At 33.7% G+C, this 19,172-nt stretch overlaps 1 protein-coding gene and 1 long non-coding RNA gene across 2 annotated transcripts in view; both read left to right on the top strand.

The window, feature by feature from the left end:
- LOC132735624 (alpha-mannosidase 2x-like) overlaps positions 1 to 12,091 on the top strand; it is a 39,134-nt gene extending 27,043 nt beyond the window's left edge. Inside the window, exons 19-24 of the mRNA XM_060722599.1 lie at positions 280 to 394; positions 1,144 to 1,280; positions 3,482 to 3,623; positions 7,648 to 7,781; positions 9,712 to 10,023; positions 10,721 to 12,091. Coding sequence (XP_060578582.1) covers positions 280 to 394; positions 1,144 to 1,280; positions 3,482 to 3,623; positions 7,648 to 7,781; positions 9,712 to 10,023; positions 10,721 to 10,873 — 993 coding nt within the window. The 3' untranslated portion in view covers positions 10,874 to 12,091. The remainder of the gene's footprint in view (positions 1 to 279; positions 395 to 1,143; positions 1,281 to 3,481; positions 3,624 to 7,647; positions 7,782 to 9,711; positions 10,024 to 10,720) is intronic.
- A 45-nt stretch (positions 12,092 to 12,136) lies between these two features.
- On the top strand, positions 12,137 to 17,989 carry LOC132735623 (uncharacterized). Its single transcript, XR_009626479.1, has 2 exons — positions 12,137 to 15,257; positions 15,311 to 17,989. It is a non-coding gene; the product is annotated as an uncharacterized LOC132735623 (long non-coding RNA).
- Positions 17,990 to 19,172: the final 1,183 nt, after the last annotated feature.

Genomic DNA, 19,172 nt, shown 5'->3' with positions numbered 1-19,172 from the left:
AGTGGAACCTGAGGTCTTCCTCCACCAGTACAGAGTGGAACCTGAGGTCTTCCTCCACCAGTAAAGCTAGAAAGTCACAAGAATTCATGGCATATACTCTACTGTGTCTGTATGTAAAACTCAAAAAAAAAAAAAAAAAAAAAATATAATTGCTACAACTTGATATTCATTAAATTGTTTTCTTTGCTTATTTTCTTACGAAAGTTGTTTTTCCTTTTCACATATTTTTTTTAATTACCAGTAAAAAGTAGTAAAATCAACATCTGTTATCTTTTTCAGACGTATTCTGGTAAAAGTCCTCCAGTTGTGAACATTATACAGGGTCCTATAGCATCAGAAGTTCGTGTTTACTTTGAGTTAGTCACTCACGTTGTACGACTTTATAACTCATCAGGTAAATGGATTTATGTTGTTGTTTTATACTCTCCACAGACAAAGTTAGGAGTCAGCTTGTCCATAGGTGTGTCCGTCCATCCTCATAGTGGTTTCCAGACAATAACTAAAGTTTGGAATGAGTGATTGTAATCAAACTTGGTATATAGTAACCTTTTTGAGGAAGCCCAGGTTGGGATTGGATAACATTTTTTAGAGCAGCATCTTTCAGCAACAAAATAAATCTTTGGCTCTCTTGATATGTTATTATCTAGGTATAGATGGAATATCATTTGATATGTTATTATCTAGGTATAGATGGAATATCATTTGATATGTTATTATCTAGGTATACATGGATAGAATATCACTTGATATGTTATTATCCATGTTTATATTACTTGATATGTTATTATCTAGGTAAATATCACTTGATATGTTATTGTCTATATATATATATGGAATATCACTTGATATGTTATTATCCAGGTAAAGATGGAGTATCACTTCACATGTTACTATCCAGGTATGGATAGAATATCACTTGATATGTTGTTATCCATGTTTATATCACTTGATATGTTATTATCCAGGCATACATAGAATATCACTTGATATGTTATTATCTAGGCATACATAGAATATCACTTGATATGTTATTATCTAGGCATAGGTGGAATATCACTTGGTATGTTATTTTGTAGGTAAATATCACTTGATAGGTTATTTTGTAGGTATAGATGTAATATCACTTGATATATTATTATGTAGGTATTGATGGAATATCACTTGATATGCAGAATATCGTGGATATAACATCAGAGCGGAATGTAGAGATAGCTGTCAGGATTCACACCGATGTACAAAACAATGATGGTGAATTCTACACTGACTTAAATGGGTTCATGGTAAGATTATCTCCTCTTTTTGTAAAAAAGATTCAAATTATTTTCCCTGTTTTTGGAAAAGAAAGAAATACAAATTATCTGCCCTATTTTTGGATAAGGAAATGCACTTTCATCCTGTTATAATGCTTGTGTTGGAATAATTAGTCAGTGTGGGTACAGTCAGATCTATATAAACATATAAATATATACCATTAGTCCACGTAAATTACCAAAAAGATGTCAATCTAAGCAAAGATAGCCCTTTTTTTGTTAGTACTGAAGTTGAAATATGGTGATAATGACTGTTAAATCACTCATTAATCGCACATACCATGTTAAGTATTAATTGAATCTTGAATCATTTTACTTTTCTTAAAATCTTTGCACATGTCTCAAGTTTGATTTTCTTGAAATATTTTGGCTTCTCTAGAGGCATGTTTGCTTTAACCACTTGGCCAAGCCACCACATTTTGATGTGACTTTAAACTAAAACAGATTGATGAAAAGGTAAAATACATGTATAGAGATTATGGAAACTCCACTGAGGTCAAAATGCCTAAAAGTCAAATTTGATTTTTGTGTCGCCTCTACGGAGTAGTGGCGACATATAGGGATCACTTCTCCGTCGTCTGTCTGTCCGTCTGTCTGTCTGTCCGTGCGTCCGTCACAAAACTTGTCCGGACTACTCCTCATAAACTACTGGTGCAATTTCATCCAAACTTTACAGGAATGATCAGTACCAAGTCTAGTTGTGCATATTGTCAGCATTTTCCGGTTCAATGATTTTTGTCAGAGTTATGGCCCTTTAATAATTTTTAATTTTAAAGTTTGTCCGGACTACTTCTCTTATACCACTTATGCAATTTCAATGAAACTTTACAGGATTGATCTGTAGCTCAAGTCCTTGCGCATATTGCACGGGTTTTCCGGTTGAATGATTTTTGGCCGAGTTATGGCCCTTTGATAAAAAGGTTTCTTTTTCTGTGTGTTGCCAGATACACAAAAGCTTGTCCGGACTACTCCTCATAAACTACTGGTGCAATTTCATCCAAACTTTACAGGAATGATCAGTACCAAGTCTAGTTGTGCATATTGTCAGCATTTTCCGGTTCAATGATTTTTGTCTGAGTTATGGCCCTTTAATAATTTTTATTTTTAAAGTTTGTCCGGACTACTTCTCTTATACCACTAATGCAATTTCAATGAAACTTTACAGAATTGATCTGTAGCTCAAGTCCTTGCGCATATTGCACGGGTTTTCCGGTTGAATGATTTTTGGCCAAGTTATGGCCCTTTGATAAAAAGGTGGTTTTTTTTGTGTGTTGCCAGATACGCAAAAGCTTGTCCGCACTACTCCTCATAAACTACTGGGGCAATTTTATCCAAACTTTACAGGAATAATCAGTACCAAGTCTAGTTGTGCACTGTCCGTCTGTCTGTCCATCTGTCACAAAATTTGTCCCAACATAAAATTGGCCATCATGAGGCGACACATGTGATTACTGATCGCTCTTGTTTACACAGATCAGCTGGGACTCTTAAAGCAGAAAAATAAACAAAAGATAATTAAGAAAGATTTTCAGAAATGAAGTGCAATTCAAATTTTTGTGCTATTCTTAGCACATTTTGAGGGAAAAGGATAACAACAATTAGAAAAATCATTCTTGAAAAACAAGCGAGCAAATGATCTGAAAATTTTGCACGCAAGTTATTGGTCTATAGACCTACATCAGATGTAATATTACTTTCGAAAAAATATTTCTAGTCCCGTAATGTCATCAAACCTCAGTGGAGTCCTTTTAATCATGTTAACATATATTAAAGGGACTCCACTGAGGTTTTTTGACATGACGGGACTGAAAATATTTTTTTTGAGATTATTACACTATTTGATGTAGATCTGTACTAATAACTTATGTGCAAAATTTCAGATCATTAGCTTGTTCCGTTTTTCCAAAATAATAATTATAATAGTGAAAAATGACACAAAATTGAAAAGCGTTTAAATGCTTTCACTCGAATCGGACAGAGAATATCACAAACATACAATTTTCAATGAATTTCCTGTATGTTTCTTAGTTATATTTTATTTATATTTCTGTTGTAATACATGTAGCTCGTGTTGATCTATGTGAAAAATTGAAATTTTATGTTTTTAGGCTTATTAACCTCAGTGGAGTCCCTTTAATCATGTTAACATATATATAATTTGTTATTTATAGATGCAGAAACATACAACATATGACAAGCTAACATTACAAGGCAATGTATATCCAATGCCAACGATGGCTTTTATTGAGGATGACAAACACAGATTTAGTATATTGTCTGCAAACTCTCTCGGTTTTTCAAATCTTAAACCAGGTATAATTTCCATACAGATTTTGTTATTCTTTTCCTTAATTACCTTGGTTTTTAAACACTAAAACTAAATTAAATATTGTCACAGATTTTGTAACTCCTTTTAGACAGGGTGAGCTTTTGTGATCGCTTTTAGTATGGCATCAGTCCGTCTGTCTGTCCGTCGTCCGTAAACTTTTACTTTAAATGACATCTCCTCATAAACCACTAAGCCAATTTCATTTCCAAACTTCACAGGAATGTTCCTTTGGTGGTCACCTTTGAAAATTGTTCAAAGAATTTAATTCCATGCAGAACTCTGGTTGCCATGGCAACCACAAGAAAAAACTTTTAAATATCTTCTTCTAAAAAACCAAAAGAGCTAGATCTTAGATATTTGGTGTGAAACATCTTCTAGTAAGTGTCTACCAAGTTTGTTCAAATAAAAGCCCTGGGGTCAAAATTTGCCCCGCCCCAGGGGGTCATTGATTTTCCCTATATGTATATAACAAAAATTTAAAAATCTTGTTTTAAAGAACCCAAAGAGCTAGAGCTAAGATATTAAGCATGAAACATCGTCTAATGTGTGTCTACCAAGTTTTTTCAAATAAAAACCCTGGGGTCAAAATTGGCCCCGCCCCAGGGGGTCATTGAAATTTTTCTATATGCATATAGTAAAAACTTAAAAATCTTCTTTTAAAGAACCCAAAGAGCTAGAGCTAAGATATTTAGCATGAAACATGTTCTAATGGATGTCTACCAAGTTTGTTCAAATAAGAGCCCTGGGGTCAAAATTGGCCCCGCCCCAGGGGGTCATTGATTTTCCCTATATGAATATAGTAAAAAACTTAAAAATCTTCCTTTAAAGAACCCAAAGAGCTAGAGCTAAGATATTTAGCATGAAACATGTTCTTATGGATGTCTACCAAGTTTGTTCAAATAAGAGCCCTGGGGTCAAAATTGGCCCCGCCCCTGGGGACATTGATTTTCATTATATGTGTATTTAAAAACTTAAAAATCTTCTTTGAAAAAACCCAAATAGCTAGAGTGTAGATATTAAGCATGAAATATCTTCTAGTTAGTGTCTACAAAGATTATTCAAATAAAAGCCCTGGGGTCAAAACTGGCCCTGCCCCAGGGGTGTCATTGTTTTTAAATATATGTGTAAAGAAAAAACTTAAAAAATCTTCTTTTAAAAAACCCAACGAGCTAGACTTTAGATGTTTAGCATGAATCATCTTCTAATGGGTGTCTACATTAAAGCCCTGGGGTTTAAACTGGCCTCGCTCCGGGTGGGGGGGGGGGGGGCTATATACAGGTGAGCGACTTCAGGGCCATCATGGCCCTCTTGTTCTCTAATTTTTGTGTTTTTATACCCCCAAAAACGAAGTTTGGGGGGGTATATAGGAGTCACCCGGTGGTCGGTCGGTCGGTCCAGCGGTCCGTTGCATTTTCCTTGTCCGGAGCATAACTTGAAGACTAATGGTTGGAATTCAATATAACTTCATACAATGGTCAAGCACATTGAGAGGAAGTGCAGTGCACAAGAACCATAACTCCATCTTGACTAATTACAGAGTTATTGCCCTTTGTTACTTTTCATTGTTCGGAGCATAACTTGAAAACTACTGGTTGAAACTCGAAACAACTTCATACAATTGTCAAGCACAATAAGGGGAAGTGTAGTGCACAAGAACCATAACTCTATCTAAGGTAATTACAAAGTTATTGCCCTTTGTTATTTTTCCATTGCTTTCTTTTGTCCGGACTATAACTTGAAGACTAATTGTTGGAATTCAATATAACTTTATACAATGGTCAAACACATTGAGAGGAAGTGCAGTGCATAAGAACCATAACTCTATTTTGACTAATTACAGAGTTACTGCCCTTTGTTACATTTCCTTGTCCAGAGCATAACTTGATAACTACTGGTTGGAATTCAAAACAACTTCATACAATGGCCAAGCACAATAAGGGGAAGTGCCATGCACAAGAACCATAACTCCATTTTGACTAATTACAGAGTTATTGCCCTTTGTTACTTTTCCTTGTCAGGAGCATAACTTGAAAACTACTGGTTGAAACTTGAAAACTACTGGTTGAAACTCGAAACAACTTCATACAATTGTCAAGCACAATAAGGGGAAGTGCAGTGCACAAGAACCATAACTCTATCTAAAGTAACTACAGAGTTATTGCCCTTTGTTATTTTTCCATTGCTTTCTTTTGTCCGAACTATAACTTGAAGACTTTAAAAGTTTGTATTCAATATAACTTTATACAATGGTCAAGCACATTGAGAGGAAGTGCAGTGCACAAGAACCATAACTCCATCTTGACTAATTACAGAGTTATTGCCCTTTGTTACATTTCCTTGTCCAGAGCATAACTTGAAAACTATTGTTTGTAATTCAATACAACTTCATACAGTTGTCAAGGACATTAAAAGGAAGTGCATTGCACAAGAACCATAACTCCATTTTGACAAAATACAGAGTTACTGCCCTTTGATACTTTTCCTTGTCCGGAGCATAACTTAAAATGTACTGGTTGGAATTCAAAACAACTTCATACAATGGTCAAGCACAATAAGAGGAAGTGCAGTGCATAAGAACTATAACTCCATCTTCAGTATTTATAGAGTTATTGCCCTTTGTTCCTTTTCCTTGTCTTTCTGGACTTATACAGAGTAATTCAATAAAACTTCATCAATGGCCAACCACATTGAAAGGAAATGCAACATACAAGAACCACAACTATCTTTAATTGCCCACAACCATAACTCTATATTTCAATTCTTTTACAAGGTATTCTGTTACTAGTAACATCCTCTTTTCCGAAGTAGTCTTGTGGGGGTATTAATCACATTTAGTGATAGTTCTAGTTTTATTTGTTTTTTTTTAACACAAAAACTAAGTACAATGTTCAGACTTTGTTATTCTTTTCTCTTATTTTTGTGGTTTATCAACACTAAAATTAAGTAAACTATTCTCATAGATTTTTTATAATCCCAAAAAAGTGAGCATATAATCGCCACTTTGTCCGTCTGTCTGTCTGTACAAACCCCAAGAGGTACTTATGTGACTCGGAGAACAAATGGTAACAGTAAATTATTTTTAATCCTATTCATTCTGATTTTAGTTATGTGTCTCACACTAAAACTTAAAAAGATATTCTCACAGATTTTGTATTTTATCTCTAATTTTCTTTTTATTTTTTTTCTAACTGTAAATTAAGTAAAAGATAATAACAGATTTTGTAATTAATTTTATGCTTTTTAAATTTTTTTTTATTTTTCAAATTTTTAACCATGTAAAATATCAACAAAGGTTTAACAAAATGTCTATGTGTACCTTTTTTTAGATTTTAATTAAAAAAAAAAAAACAACTATTTTATGTACTGAATTTTAAAGCTTCAGTGAGAATATGAGAATAATATCATAAATTCAATAGTGAAAGCGATGTATACATATTGAATCTATCATATATTTCACCCAACAGAAATTAAGAACAGTGTTCACTCAAAAGTAATATTTTTCATAGACATGCATATTCTGTAAAATTATGAGGAAAAGCTTAATGATGGATATTTACATCTCGTCCGAATTTATGCATTGTCATACCATTTTATAGACACAGTGTACAGTCTCGTTAAAATCGATCTTGTTACAAATGAACCGATCTTGTTATAAGTGAACCCATCTTGTTATAAGTGAACCCATCTTGTTATTAGTGAACAAATCTTGTTATTAGTGAACCAATCTTGTTATAAGTAAACTGATCTTGTTACAAGTGAACCAATCTTGTTATAAGTAAACAGATCTTGTTATAAATGAACAGATCTTTTACAAGTGAACAGATCTTGTTACAAGTGAACCAATTTTGTTAAAAGTGAACCGATCTTGTTATAAGTGAAGCGATCTTGTTACTAGGGAACAGATCTTGTTACAAGTGAACCAATCTTGTTACAAGTGAACAGATCTTGTTATAAGTGGAGTAGACTGTCTATATGTGTGTATATGATGGACTTATTTATATCTTTCAGGTATAATGGATGTATTTTTGGATCGTATGTTAAACCAAGATGATAGTCGAGGTCTTGGTCAGGGAGTTACAGATAGTAAACAAACTCCAAGTAGATTTAAACTTTTACTTGAGAACAGACATAAAGGCACTTATGTAAGTCTAGATTATTATACCCCCACCACAAAATGTGGGGGGGGCTATAATGGATTCGCTTTGTCGCGTCGGTCGGTCGGTCGGTCCGTCCGTCTCCATTTTCGTGTCCGCTCTATAACTCCTATTCCACTTGAAGGATTTTCTTCAAACTTGGCTCAAATGTTCACCTCAGCAAGGGGATGTGCAGAACCCATGTTGCCCATGTGTCAGCTCAAGGTCAAGGTCACAATTGAAGGTCAAATATCAAACACAATCATATATTAGACAGTATGTCGTGTCCGCTCTGTAGGTCCTACAATAATTGAAAGATTTTCTTCAAACTTGGCTAAAATGTTCACCTCAACAAGGGGATGTGCAGAACTCATGTTGCCCATGTGTCATTTTAAGGTCAAGGTCACAATTGAAGGTCAAATATCAAACAATCAAATATTAGACAATATGTCGTGTCCGCTCTGTAAGTCCTACACTAATTGAAAGATTTTCTTCAAACTTGGCTCAAATGTTCATTTCAACAATGGGATGTGCAGAACCCATGTTGCCCATGTGTCAGCTCAAAGTCAAGGTCACAATTAAAGGTCAAATATCAAACAATCAAATATTACACAGTATGTTGTGTCCGCTCTGTAAGTCCTACACTTATTGAAAGATTTTCTTCAAACTTGGCTCAAATGTTCACCTCAACAAGGCTATGTGCAAAACCCATGTCACTCTTTTGCAGGCTTAAGGTCAAGGTCACAATTGAAGGTCAAAAATTGACTTAGAAAATGTTCTTTAATTTTAACATATATCTGAATATTTCTGAATCTAGGAAAGGTATTTGCTTGAAACTTAAAATATAAATGAAGTGTCACAATTAAGATATGCTGGTCAAGTTTCATAACTCTGTATTGCATTTTAACAAAGTTATGCCCCTTTTTAATCTTCAAATTTACATACAATCGCATATTAGACAATATGTTTTGTACCGCTCTATAAATCCTATACTAATGGAAGAATTTTCTTCAAACTTTTCTCAAATGTTTCACCTAAACAAGGTTATGTGCAGAATCCATGTCACCTTTGTGCAGGCTAAAGGTCAAGGTCAGACTTGAAGGTCAAAAATTGACTTAGAAAATGTTCTTAGATTAAAACAGTTCTTGAATATTTCGGAAACTAGCATAGGTATTTGCTTGAAACTTAAAAGATATATGAGGTGTCACAATTACGATATGCAGGTCAAGTTTCATAACTCTGTATTGGATTTTTTGACAAAGTTATGCCCCTTTTTAAGTCTTTAAAATTTACATACAATCAATACTAGACAATATGTTGTGTCAGCTTATAAATTCTATACTAATGGAAGAATTTTCTTCAAACTTTACTCAAATGTTCACTCCAATTGGGCGATGTGCAGAACCCATCTTACCCTTGTGCCAGCTGAAGGTCAAGGCCACACTTGAAGGTCAAAAATTGACTTATAAAAAGTTAGTATATTGGGAAAATGAAAGGTTATTTGTAACTGTTTCGAACATGATTTGATAATAGATATTTTTACTATTACCTGTACAATTAGTCTTTTTTTCACCAGAGATAATTTCTTTTTATGTATTTGTGTCACTTAAGTTATTCCCTTAACCACCTTTCCAAGTTGTCTTCTGTCAAGGACATTGGTGGGGGTATGAATCGCATTCAGCGATTGTTCTAGTTACTTTATGTGGGTATTTTAGAAATTTGATTTTGTTCCTTTTGTATAGGGTTAATAATATCTGCCATATGTTGTGGTTCAAAGTGGCGCAACCATGAGATAAATATTAATTTTTGGTGTTCACAAGATGAAATATTTTTGATCACCCCCTAATTAATATCATAATAATTTAAACATTACAAAAGAAGGAAATACAAAAGTAAAAAAAAAAATATAATTTTTTTTTTATTTTTTATTTAATTTCAGAATAAAGAGCGAGCAACCACGTTTCCGTCGTTACTCGGTCACCAGACATCGTTACAGTTGATCCACCCGGTATTAGTGATACCAGCTCATCAGAAACGTTCCTCGTCATTCCCTAAACTCTCAAATTTCTCACCTATGCACAGCGAGCTGCCGTGTGATGTACATTTATTAAATTTACGAACTATGCAAAATCCGGACGACGGACCAGATAGGCTGGTTCCTAAGAGTACGGCAGCCATGTTTTTTCACAGACTGGGTATAGATTGTGGCTTCCCTAATAAAGGATTGATGTGTAAAGGAGCGTCAGGGGAGGTAAGTCTCGATAGTTTCATTTTGAGATTTTTTCGAGCTCTGAGCCAAGACTGAATTAATAATGATAATAATAATAAAGGCTTTATTAAACTAGGTTACATATTCCCCAAAATGATCTTCCATAAGTACTTCAAGGAATTAAACTAGAAGATAAAAGATAAGTTAAAGGTATATTTTGTTTAGTAAGTATAAAAATATTGATATCAGATCCCTCTGATGGATAGAGGTCATTCTGCCATGGCTTTAGGTGGTGCTACATATGCAAATAAGGTAATTCTGCCATGGTTTAAGGTGGTGCTAATATGCAAATAAGGTCATTTTACAATGACTGTAGGTGGTGCTACATTTGTACATATGCAAATTAGGTAATTCTGCCATGAATGAAGGTTGTGCTACATAATTATGCAAATTACGTCATTCTGAAATATATGAAGGTTGTGCTATATATGCAAATTAGATTATTTTACCAATGCCATAGGTGATACTACGGTGCTATATATGCAAATTTGTTCATTCTGGCATGGCTCTAGCTGGTGCTATATATGCAAAGTTTAGATATTCATGTTTTTATGGAAGCTGAGAGGATGTGAATACTTTATGATTATTGACATGTAAGATACATAAGATAAAGTTTTATGGTACTAAATATGTATTAAAAAAATGAAATAATATAAAGATTTTGTTTCATCTTGAACAGGTTGTACTGGCAGGGATGTTTAACGACATATTGACAAATGTCGCTCAACAGGTGTCCTTGACCTTAATGTACGAGGAACATGAGTTAGACACAACAGAGTTACTGGACTTGGAACCCATGGAAATAGCATCATATGTGGTGACTTTACAATAGTGCTCAGTTTACTTTACATGTACCATTCCAAAACAGTCACTGTGAGAAACTTGTGATGATTTAATACTGTGTTATCATGTTCTCTTCATGTAAACATGAGAGTATATGCTATTATTCTATTACAAAGGGAAAATCACTTGTGTGTAATATTATAAGGGAAATCACTATTGCATGATATCATAAGGGGAACTCACACAAGAATGATATAAGGGGAAATCAGACTTGTGTGCTTTTATAAGGGGAAATCACTCTTGTGTGGTATTATAAAGGACAGTTCTTTAAACATTCGCATGCGTCTGTATCAGACCAAGAAGGATAGTTCTAAAATTCAATTATTTAATGTGTACTACAAACTTGTTCTGAGTTTGACCAGTTTGACAACAGCGCAAATTTGATAATATTTTGACCATGAATAAATAATGTAACAATGTGGAAAACTTTAAAGAATAGTTGTTGACATAAGATATTCAATTGTTGGGAAGAGAAGCGATGCTTACTAGACCATGAAGAACGGTGTCTTAACATTTCTGATTTCATTATTCATTATACATTAAGGATAGTCTTGAACATTTTATGATTATTGATAGTTGTTTATAAAACATGAATTGATTGCTACATGTAAGCATGAGAGTATATGCTATTATTCTATTACAAGGGGAAATCACTCTTGTGTAATAATATAAGGGGAAATCACTCTTGTATCACTCTTGTGATATTATAAGGGGAAATCACTCTTGATTGTTGATTGTTGCAAACATGTGATTTTAGGGATGGCTAGTTATTTCATAGACCATGAAGGATAGTTGTGAACATTTTGATCTTGAAGGATAGTTATAAACATGTGATAATTTGGCTAGGGTGGTTGATATTGCAGCATTTTAGGAATGTTTTATGATAATCAGAGTTTATAATTTATTTATACTAATTGATAATACATGTAGTTATCTAATAGACCATGAAGGATAGTTGCAAACATTTTGATCTTGAAGGATAGTTATAAAACATGTGATAATTTGGCTTAGTTGGTTGAGTGAGGCGTAATTAATTAACAAACTGTTTGTAATTCCTGTGAGTAAACAGCGATATATAATTTATATTCCATGTACCATAGTTATACACTGGACACAGTATTGTGACATTACAGGTACTTAAATATTTTGAGGGAATTTTTCTTATTTTTCTTTTTAAAAAAAATTCTATGATTGTTTATTAATTCATTATTTAATTATTATGTTACTAATTCAGTGTTAACACTGTTACTTTGATTCCAGATTTGATAATATGTGTGTATATTATTTTTTTTGTTAAATTGTTTTATTTTGATATGATAATTAATTAATAATTAATTGATAATTTGTATAATAAATGTAGTTTTACCAGTTGTCATTGGAATTTTAAATAGAGGTGTCACGTATAAACTTGTATGGTTGGTTTTTAACAGAAAACCAGTTAGAAAAGTCAGTAACCCGTAACTGAGGTTAGTATTTGACTAAGGGGCGGAAAAGTTTGAAATTGATTCTAAATATAACTTAAGTTCTTTAATGACACGATATGACGATTGTTTGTATTTTCGTTGTACTCTTCAAAGTATTTTTTTCTAGCTGATTGACTAGAGGACAACCCTTGCGGAAAACAGCTACTCCATATTCGGATATGTATGGTTATCATTTTTGAGTACAACATAATATGAACAAAGTTAATGTTGAAAATCTACGGATTATTAGTACGGTCGGTTAAGCATTTAACAGTTATTACTTCACCGTTTGAACACTTTAAACAGTTTGCATTTTTTTCTAACCGTGACATCCCTAATTTTAAAAAAAGTTACATGATTTCTAGAATATGTTTGTATATTAACACAAGGCCAAAACTTTAAGGTTCTTTATTTTTTTTAGCTCACCTGTCACAAGGTGACAGGGTGAGCTTTTGTGATCGCTTTTCATCCGGCTTCCATCCGACATCCATCTGTCCGGCGTCCGTAAACTGTTACTTTGAATGACATCTCCTCATAAACCACTCTGTCAATTTCATCCAAACTTTACAGGAATGTTCCTTTGGTGGTCACCTTTAAAATTTGTTCAAAGAATGTAATTCCATGCAGAACTCTGGTTGCCATGGCAACTGAAAGAAAAAACTTTAGATATCTTCTTTTAAAAAACCAAAAGAGCTAGAGCTTAGATATTTGACATGAAACATCTTTTAGTAAGTGTCTACCAAGTTTGTTCAAATAAAAGAACTTGGGTCAAAATTGGCCCTGCCCCAGGGGGTCATTGATTTTCCTTATATGCATATAGTAAAAACTTAAAAAATCTTCTTTTAAGTTCTAATGGTTGTCTACCAAGTTTGTTCAAATTAGAGCCCTGGGGTCAAAATTGGTCCCGCCCCAGGGGGCATTGATTTTCCTTATATGTGTATAGCAAAAACTTAAAAAGTCTTTTTTGAAAAAACCCATTAGCTAGAGTTTAGATACTAAGCATGAAACATCTTCTAGTGAGTGTCTACAAAGTTTGTTAAAATAAAAGCCCTTGGGTCAAAATTGGCCCATCCCGGGGGACATTGATTTTCCTCATATGTGTATAGCAAATACTTAAAAATCTTCTTTGAATAAACCCAAATAGCTAGAGTTTAGATCTTAAGCATGAAACATCTTCTAGTAAGTGTCTACAAAGTTTGTTCAAATAAAAGCCCTGGGGTCAAAACTGGACCCGCCCTAGGGGTGTCATTGTTTTTAACTATATGAGTATAGTTAAAACTTAAAAAATCTTCTTTTAAAAAACCCAACGAGCTAGAGCTTAGATGTTTAGCATGAAACATCTTCTAATAGTTGTCTACCAAGATTGTTCAATTAAGAGCCCTGGGGTCAAAATTGGCCACGTGCAGGGGGACATTGATTTTCCATATATGTGTATAGCCAAAACTTAAAAATCTTCTTTTAAGAAACCTAAAGAGCTAGAGTTTAGATACTTATCATGAAACACCATTGAGCCATTGAGTGTCTACCAAGTATGTTCAATAAAAACCCTGGGGTAAAAATTGGACCTGCCGGGGGGGGGGGGGGGGGGGGTCATTGTTTTTCATTATATGTGTGTAGTTAAAACTTAACATCTTCTTTTAAAAATCTCAAAGATCTAGAGCTTAGATATGTAGCATGAAACATCTTCTAATGGGTGTCTACTAAGTTTGTACAAATAAAAGCCCTGGAATTAAAACTGGCCCTGCTCCGGGTGCCTATGTACAGGTGAGCGACTTCAGGGCCATCATGGCCCTCTTGTTTTAAATTTATGTCTCTTATTACATATTTATTTATTTATATATAAATCATTTTGAACATAATAATGTTTAATATATATCTTTTTTTATTTTTAAAGTTTAATGTTATTGTAACTGTTGAAGAATTTATTACTTTACACCATCAAGGAGTTGGCGGAAATCTGTTTCCTAAGCTACAGTTTATAATTCCTGTCACAATAATAATTGAGCACTTTTGTATGTCAATGTTATATTATATATAACATGGCTTCCATTTTATGATGAGATGACTTAAAAAGTATAATGTATGAGTAAATAAAGACCTTGTTTTGAAAATCTTTGCAAAAGGTAAGTTTATGTTTTAAGATATTGCCAAGATCATCATTTATTATATTGACAAGGTAAAGTTTAAGATTAAATATATTGCCAATGTCAAGGTTTATTTTATTGTCAAAGTCAAGTGTAAGGTTAAATAAATTCAAAGGTCAAGCATACATGTATGGTTATTCATATTTCTATAGTCAAAGCTTTATATATTGCAATGGTCAATTTAAAGGTTTTATTTATTACTAAGCTCACGTTTTATGTTTAATACATTGCAAAGATTAAATTTGAGGTTTAGTATATTGTTAAGGTCATGTTAAATGTTAAAATTTATTTTCATGGTCAAGTTCAAGGTTTACTTAGCAAATTTTTATGTTAAATATTTTCCCAAAGTCCAGCGTAAGGTTAAATACATTTCCGAGGTCATGCTTAAGGTTTAATATATTGCTAAGGTCATGTTTAAGGTTTAATTGATTGCAAAGGTCACGTTAAATGTTAAATATATTGCCAAGGTCATGCTTATGGTTAAATATATTTCCAAGGTCATGTTTAAAGTTAAATAGATCACCAAGGTAAAGTTTGACGTTTGATATATTGCAGTGGTCACATTTAATGTTAAATAGATTGCCAAGGTCATGTTTAATGTAAAATATATTGCCAAGGTCATGTTGAAGGTTAAATAGATTTCCAAGATCTTGCTTAAGGATTTATAGATTGCCAAGGTCACGTTGAAGGTTTAATAGATTTTTAAGGTCATGTTTTAGGTTAAATAGTATGCCAGAGTCATGTTTAGGTGTAATAGATTGCCAAGGTCATGTTTAAGGTTTAATAGATTACCAAGGTCATGTTAAATATATTGCCAAGGTCATGTTGAAGGTTAAATAGATTTCCAAGATCATGCTCAAGGTTTTATAGATTGCCAAGGTCACGTTTAAGGTTTAATAGCTTAGCAAGTTCATTTTTAAGGTTTAATAGATTGCCAAGGTCACGTTCAAGGTTTCATAGATTGCCAAGGTCACGCCTAAGATTTAATATATTACCAAGGTCATGTTTAAGGTTTAATAGATCGCCAAGATAACGTTTGAAGTTAAATATATTGCAATGGTCATGTTTAGGGTTTAATATATTGCCAAGGTCCTGATTAAGGTTAAATAGATTGCAAAGGTCACTTTTAAGGTTAAATAGATCACCAAGATCATGTTAAAGGTTTAAAAGATTGCCAAGGTTATGATATTGCTAAGGTCATGTTTAAGGTTAAATAGATTTTGTAGGTCAGGTTTGAGGTTAAATAAATTGCCAAGGTCATGTTTAAGGTTAAAAATATTGCAAAGGTCATGTTAAATGTTTACTAGATTGCCAAGATCACATGTCAAATTTAATAAATCAAGTTTTAAGTTAACTGTGCATGTGCAAGACTTGTTTTTTAAATAGACCATTTTAATGATAAACATTTTTTCATGCAGTCTTCCATGATAAAGTATTTTATTTTATTTACAGTAATTACTTATATAAGTTTGTATAAAATCTTGCATAAGTGAAATACTAAGTGATGCCTTGCTTTGTGTCATCAGTCTTCGAATAATTAATCAGGTTTTTCAATGTTGGGTTTTTGTCTTCAATATTTTTTTGGCAGAAATTTATACCGGCACTGATCCTTTCTTTAAGTTTGTTCACATATGGAGTATTGATTGAAAATTTTGGATTTGTTACAATTGTCTGATATTTATTTATTATTTGATATAAAAGATATTCATTTGTGTAATAAATGATTTATGGCATACCCATGCTGCTTTTTTGTGACTCTGTAAAAATTGTATTGCACGGCCATGCTTATATTTTGACATGAAGTCATTTGCCTTATACAAACATAGTGTTAAGACACGCTGAATGTAAGCGTAACATTATTGGCATGTCAATGAAAATTAAAAAGGATACAAACATAGCGTTAAGTCATGCAAAATGTAAGCGTTACATTATTGGCACGTCAATGAAAACATACTGCCTCCGTGGTCGAGGGGATAGAGTCGATGACTTCTAATCCAGTTACCTCTCTGGTGTGGGTTCCATCACCGGGAGATGCATTGGTAGTTTAGCACGGAGGAAGGTAGTCTAGTACTGGTGTCACTCTCCAGGAACGATGGTTAGGAAACTACCCGCCTATATGACTGAAATACTGTTGGAAAAAGGCGTAAAATGAAACAAACAAACAAACAAACAATGAAAACATTATTTTTTTACACTTTAAACAGTCTTTATTTTGGGTATGTGATAAATAGAATATCATATTCGTGTGGGTTCATTACTGAATTTATTAAACTTGTTGAATAAAATAATATGCTCGCCAGAGGCTGGCTTGCATAACATAATTTTTAATAAACTCATTCAATAAATTCAGTATTGAACCTACACTCATTCAGTATATCCTCTGTGTGTTGTTATATCTAACCATTATTCAAGGGCTAAATGTAAAATGGCTATATTTGATTTATAACCAGCCCTAAAAAAAAATGTTGCATTTCTTTTGTTTGATGTGTTAATTAATTTATTCTTCCCATTATTCTTGTATGACATAGTTCACCATTTTAATTCATTATATAAGCAGAGAACTTATCATAATTAATCACCTGGCCATCATTGTTTATGTAGTAACATCAGCCAAATGTGATCTTATTTTAAGTCAAATTTTTGTAAGGGGCTCCTGATTTATATTTTCTCTCCAGGTGTATAGATGCACATAAGTTACAAAGATGATACTGCCTTTTTGGATTGCAGTCACATATTTAAGCATGTTATATAAATCATTAAAGCGGTCTTCAGCTTTTTTTTTATGGAAAAAAAACAATAATGTATTGTTTCAAACTAATTATTTCAGTAATTCTATTTTTTAAAAAGTGCATTATATCACTCTAAAGACCCCTTCAAAGCTGTGTCCCGAGAGCTATTTTAGCGTGCCAATGACGTTCATTTCTATTAAAAGAAGATTGGGAAACGAATCGTCCGCTTTACTTATTTTATATATAGAGCGTGGACTGGTAGATAAGAATGGGGTCTTAAAAGAAAAGAAAACACCAAGATTTGAGTTATCGAGGGGTTTCCTTATTGTTTAATATGTATTTCATTGACGGCAATTTTCATTTCCATCTTATTTCTTATAATTTGACAATTATATCAAACCTTTAGAAAATCCGAAGGCCGCTTTAACGCACTAGTCATTACAAATGCAATATACATATGTAGACGTAATATTGTAATATTTATCATGTTATTTTACATTAAGATAGTTGTAAATATTGGGTAATATTATATAATGTTTTCATTATTATGTTATTTTGATGCATGTATAACATGCACATATACATCACGATTTGACTCTGTATTGTATAAAAATATGATCCCGAGTATGTTTCATAAATAGCATATTACAGTTAATACATATACTTAAATATACAGCGATATATTGGCATCTTTATAAAATTTGATAAGAATTAATCCATTACTACACTAAGGCGATGATATTATAATAAAGGGTTCATTGAAGAAGTATCTTGATCTATATTAATTGATATTTGGCTCTTGTGGATTTTACTAGAACTGACCAAGAACTTGTCATCCTGACGAGGCTTTCACGCCTTACAAACTCTCGGCCTGACAAGACTTGAATTTGGCTCTTGTGGATTTTACTAGAACTGACCAAGAACTTGTCATCCTGACGAAGCTTCCACGCCTTACAAACTCTCGGCCTGACAATACTTGAGGCTTCCACGTCTCACAAAATCTCGGCCTGGTAAGACTTGAGGCTTCCACCCTTTACAGAATCTCGGCCTGACAAGACTTGAGGCTTCCACGCCTTACAGAATCTAGGCCTGACAAGACTTGAGGCTTCCACGCCTTACAGAATATCGGCCTGACAAGACTTGAGGCTTCCACGCCTTACATAATCTCGGCCTGACAAGACTTGAGGCTTCCACGCCTTACAGAATCTCGGCCTGACAAGACTTGAGGCTTCCACGCCGTACAAAATCTCGGCCTGACAAGACTTGAGGCTTCCAACGCCTTACAAAATCTCGGCCTGACAAGACTTGAGGCTTCCACGCCTTACAGAATCTCGGCCTGACAAGACTTGAGGCTTCCACGCCTTACAAAATCTCGGCCTGACAAGACTTGAGGCTTCCACGCCTTACAAAATCTCGGCCTGACAAGTCTTGAGGCTTCCACGCCCCTATGAAATCTTGGCCTGACAAGACTTGAGGCTTCCACGCCCCTATGAAATCTTGGCCTGACAAGACTTGAGGCTTCCACGCCCCTATGAAATCTTGGCCTAGTAAAATACAGCCGAGTTCAATACAAGTGACAGATGGGATATTCTTAGTAAAAACTTCTCTAACTTGTGATATGATAAACAGCTATCTTACATTGAGTAAAACTTTTGAATGCATTTATTTAACAGCTATGTATATTGAACACCTTGTTCACTTTGTGTAAAAAAGAGAATCAGTTCCATCACAATTGCTATGTTATAACATTAAATGATAATAAATATTGCTAGCTTACTGAACGTTGGTGGTTCTACTCAGGTACCCATTCGTGTCTGAAATAATGCACAGAAGGGCACCTGAGGTATTTCTCCTCCAGTAAAGCTGGAACGTCGCCGAATGAACTGTACTGTGTCGGTGTGACGTAAACCCCCCCCCAACTTCCCCCAAAAAAAAATTTAAAAAAATGTTGG

Source organism: Ruditapes philippinarum, unplaced genomic scaffold (genome assembly GCF_026571515.1).
Source record: "Ruditapes philippinarum isolate M1 unplaced genomic scaffold, ASM2657151v2 ctg464_1_1_1_1, whole genome shotgun sequence".
Taxonomy (NCBI): domain Eukaryota; kingdom Metazoa; phylum Mollusca; class Bivalvia; order Venerida; family Veneridae; genus Ruditapes; species Ruditapes philippinarum.
Note: the sequence above shows the minus strand (reverse complement) of the source record. Positions and strands in the feature narration are given on the sequence as shown.